We start from the raw sequence: 11336 nt of genomic DNA, 5'->3' as shown, positions 1-11336 counted from the left end.
CACACCCACCCCACAAGAAGTCTATGTGACCGCACACCCACCTCCCCGAGAAGACTATGTGACCGCACACCCACCCCATTAGAAGTCTATGTGTCCGCACACCCACCTCCACCAGAGGTCTATGTGACTGCACACCCACCTTCGCCAGAAGTCTGTGACCGCACACCCACCCCGCAAGTAGTCTATGTGACCACACACCCACCCCGCAAGTAGTCTATGTGACCGCACACCCACCTCCGCCAGAAGTCTATGTGACCGCACACCCACATCCGCCAGAAGTCTATGTGACCGCACACCCACCTCCGCCAGAAGTCTATGTGACCGCACACCCACCCCACAAGACAGCCCCTGCAAAGTGACAGCTGGCCCGCCGACTCCTGCACCCACCTCCCCGCAAAGTGACAGCCGGCCCGACTCCAGCACCGACCACCCCTCTCCCCGCAACGTGACAGCCCAAGGCCGACTCCTGATCTACCTCCCCCCCCCCCCCCCCCAGGCACAAGTGACAGGCCGCCCCCCTCCCACAGCCCAACCACACCCCCTTCTCATTGACTTACCCAGCCCAGAAGGAAGGTCCGCGGGGGAAGCTACTCCTCTTCTGTCTGCCGGAGCCAGGAGAAGCCAGGTGAAGACTGCGCATGCGCCTGCATCAGGCGCGTTCACAGGGACCTGAGCAGCCAGAAGAAGAGCGCCTGCGCAACTGATGGGAAGACCGACTGATGGGAGAAGAGCCAAGGAATGCTCGGAGCCATAGGCGTAGCGTCAGAGGGTGCTGGGGTCGCCATGGCGACCCGGCCCCTGCGCTCAGGGGGCCCCGTGGCCGTCCTCCGCCATACCCACATGCACAATCAGTGCATATACCCGGCCCTTGAGCTGAGGGGGCCCGGGGGATCGGCGCTGTCGGCCGCATGATGGCTGAGGAGAGAGACGGGAGGCAGCGCCGCAGGTCGGCAAGAGCAGAGGGGAGGGCTGTTACAGGCTGCAGACTCCCACGGCGCGGCCCTCCAACTGATAGACTGCAGCTGTGAGTGGTCACAGCTGCAGTCTATCAGTCTCTGCCGGTCAGCGATTACCAGGGGGAGGGGCTACTGCGGCTCTACTCACCTCCGGAGCGCTGTATGCACAGGACCTGGGAGAGGACCTGTGGCTGCAGATCACATGACCAGGCTCTGGTGATGTGATCAGCCTGGTCATGTGATCAAAAGACGGGGGACTTTCCATTACAGGCTGCCCAGAGACTGCTGCAGAGGTGAGTAGAGAAGGAATTATAATTATATATGTATAGCTGGTATAAGTTATACCAGCTGTATATATATATATATATATATATATATATATATATAATTATATACAGGGAATACACAGGTTACACCAGCATGGGACATGCCACTATATACAGGGGGATACACATCCTGTATATAGTGATATGGACCATGCTGGTGTAACCTGTGTATCTACTGTATATAATTATATATGTGCAGCTGCTATAACATATACCTCTCCTGTATGTGTATATATATATATATATATATATATATATATATATATATATATATATATATATATATATATATATATAATTATATACAGGAGATACACAGGTTACACCAGCATGGGGCATACCACTATATACAGGGGGATACACATCCTGTATATAGCTATATGTACCATGCTGGTGTAACCTGTGTATCTCCTGTATATAATTATATATGTGCAGCTGGTATAGGTTATACCTCTCCTGTATATAATTATATATGTATAGCTGGTATAGGTTATACCTCTCCTGTATATAATTATATATGTATAGCTGGTATAACCTGGGTATATACTGTATATAATTATATATGTGCAGCTGGTATAGGTTATACCTCTCCTGTATATAATTATATATGTATAGCTGGTATAGGTTATACCTCTCCTGTATATAATTATATATGTATAGCTGGTATAACCTGGGTATATACATGCATTAAAATATAGCACGCCATGCTTTTTCTTCCGTGAGTGGAAAACCGCAATTTCTTTCCGCTCGTGTAGAGAAAAAAAGGCTTTTCCATAACATGCTATGGGCAGTACATGCTGCGGAATCCCTAGGCGGACGCCCGCTCCATATTCCGCAATGCAGATCCAGCCATGTGCAGCCGGCCTTAGGCTAATTTCACAGGAGTGAGTCTGATATCAGGCCGTGAAACTCTGCCCCCTATCACACTCACCAACGTGTGTCGTCCCCGCGGATGGGAGCGGTTGTTGTGTTAAAACCAGCTCGCATCACATCATCATATTCTCGTGCGATGCAGAGAAAAACAAAACATCGCTCCTGTGTATGATTGTATTCAAAACAATGGGGTTCATATTCATGTGCGATTTGTACATCTTGTCAAGGAAAGGAGTCATAATGAGAAGGCTTACACCAAGGGGCTAGATCATGTTTGTAAATTAGCACGGTTGAGGTATAGGTACGGGTACAGATGGAGGGGGGCCCAGCTGAACTTTTGCACCCGGGCCCCTTAGGCTTTAGGTACGCCCCTGCTTGGAGCCAAGGCAACGGACAGGTAAATATAGGGCGGGGGGGGGGCAGGTAAGTATATATCTTCTGTATGGCGTATTTACAAAGCACACATTATATTACAAAGTACTTCTGTAATAGCCATACAGAAGTATATAGGGCCATTTGTCACGGTGGGACAACCCCTTTAAGTCGTAAATTTCAGTCATGAAAATCTGATAAAAGTTGGTTGTATATCAGAGACCGTTCACGCCTTCTGTTGGAGATGTGTCACCTGGCACACCCCTGGCAGAAGGCGCCAATGCATGCCGCTATATAGGCATAGGTCAGGCTTGGATGTAAACAACATATTCTGCATGTCGTTGTTTTGAAAATCTGAAAAGCTGATGTGGCATCAAAGGGGTTAAACTGGTGGGCTGCATTATTGTGCATTAGCAGGTAAGGGTGGTCTCACATCTGCCCTCAGGGTTTTACTTTCCTGGTTTGGGAGCAGGAAAGGGGAATCTCCGCAGCGGAATGCTCCGTGTCTGGATGGAACTGAACAGCATTGGGTGCATCCCATTGACTATTATGGGGTCCGCTCACTTTCGCCCGGCTGCCCGGCTTTTGGACAGAACAAACAGCGTCGCCTGCAGTCCTTTTTCTTCCGGTATTGTGAGCCACGTGTGATGGAACCTCCAGGTCCGACAGATGTGAAACCGGACGGATTGTTTCTGGGCTGATACCTGCGACCGCTGCAGACAGAAGTAATTGCTATGGATCCAGTATACTTGTAGTCTGCCCAGTACAGTGACTTATGTCTCCCTGATGCTGGCCAGTGCTCTGCTGATGTACATTTACTGCTAGCTGTGCTTCTTTTGAAGAAGGTCCCCAACAGATCTCAGTGTGCAGCTCTTAAGGTGCATTTAGACACAAAGATGATCGCTCATAAGATGGCTTTTGAGCGATCATTTTGCATAAACTACTACTTGGTACTAATGCCTATTAGTACCAATTAGTAGCATGTGAGCAGCAAACAGGGGACAGACCACCCGCTGTTCTCTGAATGAATTCTCTTTGTTCTGCAGGCAAGGGTGACAGCTGAGACAATGTAATCAGCGCTCCCCAGGCAGAGCACAGCATGCGGTCCTGCTTATCAGCTCTTCTGCCGAACAATGGATTTCATGCTGAACTGAAATTCATTGTTCTGCAGAGAAGTGAAAGATGGGCACATTTACACACAACGATTATCACTCAAAAGATGGCTTTTGAGCGAATTTTGAGTGATAATTGTTGTCTTAATTGGCTCTTACACACCAGTAGTTGTTCTGCACCATGCAGTCTGCTCCGTGTTGTCTTCCCACCTGTAACCATCGCCCCTGTTTGATCGGTTGCATCAGGAGCCGTCCTGTGTAATGGGAGGAGCACTAGTGGTACATGCAAGGACCATCTCTTTTAGTAGACCTCCACTGATCTAGATCAGAATGTATGTATACTATATATGTATATTCCATCATGCCTCTGAAGACTGTATGCCGTGTTCTATGTATTTTGCAGGCAGCTGTTGAAGGACCCCCAGGTGCTGTTTGCTGGGTACAAAGTACCACATCCCCTGGAACATAAAATTATTATAAGAGTGCAGACGACCCCCGAGTACAGCCCGCAGGAGGCCTTCACCAATGCCATCACTGACTTGATTAGTGAGCTATCCCTGTTGGAAGAAAGATTCCGAGTACGTATCCAACCAAGTAGATACTGGAAATGGTTCTTTCTGTTTTAGTGTATTTCTTCTTTTTTATAGTCCTTTTTTGTATTTAGTTGTTCTGCTTTCTTACCAGTCATATAGAACTACCCCTGCGTACAATGCTGTACAAGCTGCTGTGTTTTGCTGGAACCAAATCTGGTTTAACTCTTTTGCTGCCAGGACACTTTTTACACGTTTTGACAAACACAAAACCTGAATTATAGAATATACACTACGGTACTGTGCAAAATGTTAGGCACAGTACTGCGGCGTATGTAGGCACAGTACTGCGGCGTATGTAGGCACAGTACTGCGGCGTATGTAGGCACAGTACTGCGGCGTATGTAGGCACAGTACTGCGGCGTATGTAGGCACAGTACTGCGGCGTATGTAGGCACAGTACTGCGGCGTATGTAGGCACAGTACTGCGGCGTATGTAGGCACAGTACTGCGGCGTATGTAGGCACAGTACTGCGGCGTATGTAGGCACAGTACTGCGGCGTATGTAGGCACAGTACTGCGGCGTATGTAGGCACAGTACTGCGGCGTATGTAGGCACAGTTAGTCTGTAAAGTGCTGCCAGGTAGGAATGCTTTCAAAATACGGTAGAAGTGTTAAAAGTTTATTTTCGTTAGTTAACAAAATGCAAAGTGAAAAAACTTTAAAATGGTGTAGATCGTGGTGACATTATAGTGATGACTTCTGACGTCATTAGCAGCCAATCACTACAAGTTGCTGGCAGATCAATCAGAGCGATCCTGCCCCAGCAATCACTGTGATTGGTCAGTCAATGCTGACAGACCAATTACAGTGCAGAAGAGGAGAACAATTACAATCTCACTCTCCAACCATCGCAGTGCGTCAGCGGTGATTAGAGAACGAGATTGTGAGGAAGCCCTGTGGAGAGAGAGTCATTTTACAGCGATCCTCTTAGTGTAGCATCTGACCTGTTAGTTTAGTTTGTGCTCACTCTTATTTAATCAGTGTAAAAAATACAATTTTACAAAAGGTTCTGCAGTGTCCCCATCCCACTGATCGTCTGTTCTTTGGTCACCCACCCAGTGATCGCCTGTCATTAGATAGACATAGGTCTTTTTTCAGCCATTAAACACCATATTACTATGGTCCCCCACCCAATACATATTTTTTCCGTGCAGTTTGTACTTCGGTACACACTGGGCACCAGTACATTATTGGTGCACAATAAATTTAATTCACTTGGAGGGGTGACATCTGCTGCAGATCCGCATCAAAACCCACATCAAATGGTGCAGATTGAAACGTGGTTCTTAATGTGGATCCGCACCAAAATTCACAGTGCAAAATATGCCACAGATTTACACCAAAACCCCCAGAGTGTGAACATACCCTAAAAGGGCCTTTACACTCTCCCATTACAGAAGATCCCTGGGCTTCCTAACAGCAGAATACTAGTTTTCAGACTGCAGTGCATGAAATACTGTAAAATAGAATAAAAATGCAGAAGAAACACTGTAAATAGTACTGTGATCGGTTATCTTAACCTCTTCAGGACCACAGAATACATTTAAACATCTTGCAGTCATGAAGTGTGTATGGAATGGCTCAAAAGCCAAGACCACGGAACACCCGGCGGCTATCAGCTGTTGCTGGCAGCCGCCAATAACTGCCACGATCAGAGCTAGCTGTGATTGCGGCAGGTAACTGTTTAGATGTGTGGTCAGCTTTGACCGCAGCATCTAAATGGTCAGCAAGAGGGGGAGACCATCTGCAGCACAATCAGGGGTGCCGAAGCTAGCGTGCCAACCCGGAACCTACTGAAAGCTCCTAGGTCTAATAAAAGTGTAAAAATAAGTAAATGGTGTTTTTTTTTTTGTTTTAACCTTTTCGCTGGAGCAGAATTGGTCCGAAAAAGAAAAGCCCTTCACAGACTAGAGCAACTAAAGTACATTTTTATTATTAGAATATTAAAATACATATATAGGGTACCTAGACGAACACTAAGACATAAATATCACAAACTAAGGCTGCCTGTCCATGGGCGTTGTGATATCCCATGGCAGGGAAGCAGAAGCCAGCTGACTGTTCTCCGCACTGAGCTTATCTGACAGGTTAATCGCGGAGAATCGCAGCATGCTGTGACTTGCCGCCCGCGAGCGGAGAATCGCTGTGATTCTCCACTCGTGGACAAGGGGCTGCACTTTCCAAGCGTTCACTGTGTTCCCCACGGTTGGATTATCGCCACGGGAAACACAATGAAGAATCGCCTGTGGACAGGCAGCCTAATTTTGATACCTTAATATATTGAATTAGGGCAGCTGGCCTTTTTATCATTTATTTTCTTTGATTTATTTTTTCATTTCAGATACCGTATTTTCCGGCGTATAAGACTACTTCTTACCCCAGGAAAATCTTCTCGGCTGTCGTCTTATACGCCGGACTAACTACCTGTAGAAAAAAAAATCAATACTCTCCTCCCTCTGCATTCTGCGATGATCTGGGGTGTTACTGCAGGCTGTCGCTCCCTCCTCCACGCCGACAGAGCATTGCTTTCTGGAGGCGGGGCTTGAATGCCCCGCCTCCAGAAAGCTAATGCTCTGATTGGCTAACTCAGTGCGGCGTCAGTCAATAAAAGCCCTGCATCCAGAAAGCAATGCTCTGTCGGCGTGGAGGAGGGAGCATCAGCCTGCAGCAGGGCCCCAGATCATCGCAGAACGCCGCGGAAGGTGAGTATCATTTTTTTTTCTACAGGTAGTTAGTCCGGCGTATGAGACTACTGTATATTTTAACTGGAAAAGTTGGGGGTCCTCTTATACGCCGGAAAATACGGTCAATCCTATCTCAGAGACTATTGGCCTTGGCTACTATAATTTAGTGACAGCAATTTTCCAAAGAATGAGGAGCTGGAATTCTTGTACAAAAAGGAGTGCTTGCTTTATTGTGTTTGTGCCATATAAAAGAGGATTCAATGAAACGGAGAACGCGTTTCGAACCTTGACCCGGTTCTTGCAAACAGTGGCGAGGGGGGCGGGAGCTCAGTGCACTGCTCCCGTCCCGCCTCCCCTTGCAGAGATGGGCAGTGTATATCGTCCAGGCGTGAAAACCCGACTGATATACTCCTATCTGAATAAGCCCTGATACTAATAAAGACCACAGCTCACCACGCAAAAAGCAAGCTCTCACACAGCCCAATCGACAACAAAAAATAAGAAAGCTACGGGTCTCAGAATATGGTGCCGGTAAGCAATTTTCATTGCTTAAAAAAAAAAATTAAATTCACATTTTAAAACAGTAAAAGCATTTTAAAAAGTTATAAATTTTGTCTTTTTGTAATTATACTGACCCATAGAACCAAGTTCATATGTCATTTTTATTGAATGGTAAGCGCTATAAAAACTACACCCTTCAAAAATGGCGCACTTGCAATTTTTTCATTTCTCCCCACTTAAAAGTTTTTCCATACATTATATGGTACATTTAAATAGTAACATTCTAAAATACAACTTGTCCTGCAAAAATCAAGCCCACATACAGCTATATTAATGGAAAAATTAAAAAGTAGTGGCTCTTAGAAGGCAGCGGCGTAAAAACGAGAAAAATCTCCTAAGGCCGGCTTCACACGAGCGTGACGGGCTCCGCCGCGTAATATTCCGCAGTGAAGCCCGTCACGGCGCCCCCCGGAGACCCCATACTTACCAGCGGAAGATAGCATGAAGACGCTTCCCCGCCCACCGCCGTCGCATCATGTGACACGCCCACCGCGTCTCATGATGCGGCCGGCCGTGTCACGTGAAGCGCCGGCCGCATCATATGACGCGCCGGCCGCGTCGTATGACACGCGGCGGTAGGCGGGGAAGCGTTTTTTCACGCTATCTTCCGCTGGTTGCAGCGGGAGATAGCGTGAACGGACGGCTTCCATTGACTGCAATGGAAGCCGTCAGCGCGTACACCCGCGGCAAATAGAACATGCTGCGGGTGAGGACGGGAGATTTCACGGTGCGAAATTCCGCGGTGGAATTCCGCACCGTGAGCATTGTGCTATTAGGTTCAATAGAACCTAATAGCAGGGGGCAACGCAGCGGATTTTTGCCGCGAATTTACGCGGCGTAAATCCGTTCGTGGGAAGGAGGCCTAAGGGCTCCTGTTCACGGACGGATTTGCATTGTAGACGGATTCCGCCTTTGGACTCCGCACCAAATCCAGCCCTATAGCATTCAATGTAAAAACATGATTTCGTGCCCACGAGCGGAAATGGTTTGCAATTTCTCTGCTCGCGGAGAAGAAATTGCAGCATGCTGTAATTTTGTGCAGGCTATGCACAGACGTCTTCCTTTTGAAGTCAATGGAAGCAGTCCATCCCACGGCCATTCTGCAATAATCATTGCAGAATCGCTGCAGGAACCGGGTCATCGCTATAGAGGCGTTGTGGCATCCTCTGTACTGTGAGTGCACGCCGAAGCACAGGCCGGCACATCCGCAATACAGAGAAGATGCTGGACAGGTTCGCAGGGGTCCCCAGCTGGGCATCGTGTCGAACTCTGCTGCGGAATTCCCCATGCGGGGTCTGAGCCGCCCGTGGACAGGTGGCCTAAAACTGCTAATTTCATATGTTCATGTCTTTTCCACCATTATTTATGTTTTGCCATGTCTTCTTTTCTTTAGGTTGCCATTAAGGATAAACAAGAGGGAATCGAATAAATCTGTCTGAAGAATGCTTCTTCTGCTATAACTTTATTTCAGCTTGTACATTGCCCTTTTCTGTGTGCCACTAATATGAAAAGTGTGTGTTTTTGTTTTATACATAAATAAAGTAACTTAAAGAGGTTGTCCCGCGAAACAAAGTGGGTCTATACACTTCTGTATGGCCATATTAATGCACTTTGTAATGTACATTGTGCATTAATTATGAGCCATACAGAAGTTATCAAAAGTTATTCACTTACCTGTTCTGTTGCTGGCGTCCTCGTCTCCATGGTGCCCGTCTAATTTTCAGCGTCTAATGGCCAAATTAGACGCGCTTGCGCAGTCCGGGTCTTCTCCTTTTCTCAATGGGGCTCCGTGTAGCTCCGCCCCGTCACGTGCCGATTCCAGCCAATCAGGAGGCTGGAATCGGCAATGGACCGCACAGAAGCCCTGCGGTCCACCGAGGGAGAAGATCCCGGCGGCCATCTTCAGCAGGTAAGTAAGAAGTCACCGGAGCGTAGGGATTCAGGTAAGCGCTGTGCGGTGTTCTTTTTTAACCCCTGCATCGGGGTTGTCTTGCGCCGAACGGGGGGGGGGTTGAAAAAAAAAAAAACCGTTTCGGCGTGGGACAACCCCTTTAATCTAGTTTTGTTTATTTGAGTTTTATTTCTAATTTTTATTAAGGCCTTTTCCCTCCATATCCATACTTGTTACCCTCGGTCAGATCTGAACCTGGAGCTTCAGAACTGCAAGGTAACAGTGCAAACAACTAAGCCACCATGCTTTTTCTTCCTTCTTCTTCTTCCTCCTCCTCCTCCTTCCTCTTGCTTCTCCTCCAGAGGAGGATGAGAAATAAGAGGGAAAAGAAGCTTGGTGGCTCAGTGGTTAGCACTGTTGTCTTGCAGTGCTGGAGTTCTAGGTTCAAATCTGATAAAGGGCAACATCTGTATGGATTTTGAATGTTCTTCTTGTTCTCCTCTTCATCCTCCACCTTCAGAGAAGAAATAACGAGCATGGTGGCTCAGCCGTTAGGACTTTTACCTTGCAGCCACGGGATCCTAGGTTCAAACCTGACCAATGGAAATATCTGTATGCGGTTTTTCAAAACCCCTATGACCCGCAGCACTTCAAGGCAACAATTCTAACCACAGAGCCGTGAAACGGAAATAAACGAAAAGCATTCCAGCCGTTTTGGGGTTTTTTTTGTACGGATTTGTTTTATAAATCTGCCCAAAGAGTGGAAAGAATGCTTCCGGCTTATTTCTGTTTCACTTCCACCTTTTAGTAAAACTATATCAATTGAAAAACCGCTAATGAGAACTTAAAGGGGTTGTCCGCCGCCGAAACTGATTTTTTTTCCCCCCATGAATGCCCTGTAGAGGAGAAGCATCACACACTACAGCTTTACCCATAAAAAACTATATTTTGCTCACCTTTTTATTCCTTTCCTTCCCTATATAAAGCTTGCCTGAAGGATTTTTCAAAGATGGCGCCGCTGGGTAGTTCCCATGATGCACTGCTGCCTTTCTCTCCTCAGTGCGCGCTCCCGATGACACTGGTCACATGACTGGAGGACCAGTGTCATGCACGCTTCACTGCTTTGAATGGAGCCGGCCGGCCCCATTCAAAGTAATGAGAGGGCAGGGAGAGCAGTGCGATCTGCTCCTACTGCTCTGACAGCAGTAGCAAGAGTTTCCTTCATCTCCCCGGCATGTCCCCTCATCACTGGACACTGTGACAACAGTGTCCCAGTGTCCAGTGATGAGGGGACATGCTGGGGAGATGAAGAAATCTCCTGCTACACCTGTCATAGCAGTAGGAGCAAATCCTGATCTCTAGCGGCACTTTCAATAGCAGACGATGGTCTGCTATTGAAAGTGAAAGTAGCACCAAACGTGCCACACACACACACACATATGCCCACCCCCCCTCCAGTCCCCCCCCCCCACAGCCCCCCCTTCACAGTGCCCACACACAATGCACCCCCCCCACAATGACCTCCCCACAGTGCCACCAGCAACCCCCCCCCCCTCCCACTCGGCATCTGACAGCCCGGCCGCCGGCACTACTAGCACCCTCCCCCTTTCCCCCGCTGCATCTGACAGCCCGGCCCCCACCAGCACCCCCCATCCCCCCAAACCCCCCTTTCAGGTTCTTACCTTACCAAGAAGATCAAGCAGCAGCACGTCCCCTGCAGGCAGACCAGAGCTTCCCAGCCGCTGAAGCTCTACTGCACATGCGCAGTAGAGAGAACAACCAGGAAGCAAGAAGCGCGTCCCCGACGTCCCGTCAAGACATGGAGCCGGCCCGACAAGAAGAACAGAAGACTTGTCGTAACCATGGACGACGGAGGAGCAACACAGGGGGGGGGGAACCCCTAAAGGTAAGTCAATAACTTCTGTTTGCATCATTTTCCATGCACAATGTATCTTAAAAAGTGCATGG

At 48.0% G+C, this 11336-nt stretch overlaps 1 protein-coding gene across 1 annotated transcript in view; it reads left to right on the top strand.

Annotated features, from left to right (window-relative positions):
- LOC136588670 (DNA-directed RNA polymerase II subunit RPB11-a-like) overlaps positions 1-9017 on the top strand; it is a 15596-nt gene extending 6579 nt beyond the window's left edge. Inside the window, exons 2-3 of the mRNA XM_066588105.1 lie at positions 4013-4217; positions 8871-9017. Of these exons, the coding sequence (XP_066444202.1) occupies positions 4013-4217; positions 8871-8906 (241 nt within the window). The 3' untranslated portion in view covers positions 8907-9017. The remainder of the gene's footprint in view (positions 1-4012; positions 4218-8870) is intronic.
- The last annotated feature ends 2319 nt before the right edge of the window (positions 9018-11336 follow it).

Source organism: Eleutherodactylus coqui, chromosome 1 (assembly GCF_035609145.1).
Source record: "Eleutherodactylus coqui strain aEleCoq1 chromosome 1, aEleCoq1.hap1, whole genome shotgun sequence".
NCBI classification, from domain to species: Eukaryota; Metazoa; Chordata; class Amphibia; order Anura; family Eleutherodactylidae; genus Eleutherodactylus; species Eleutherodactylus coqui.
The sequence above is the reverse complement of the archived record's forward strand: the minus strand, read 5'-3'. Positions and strand labels throughout refer to the sequence as shown.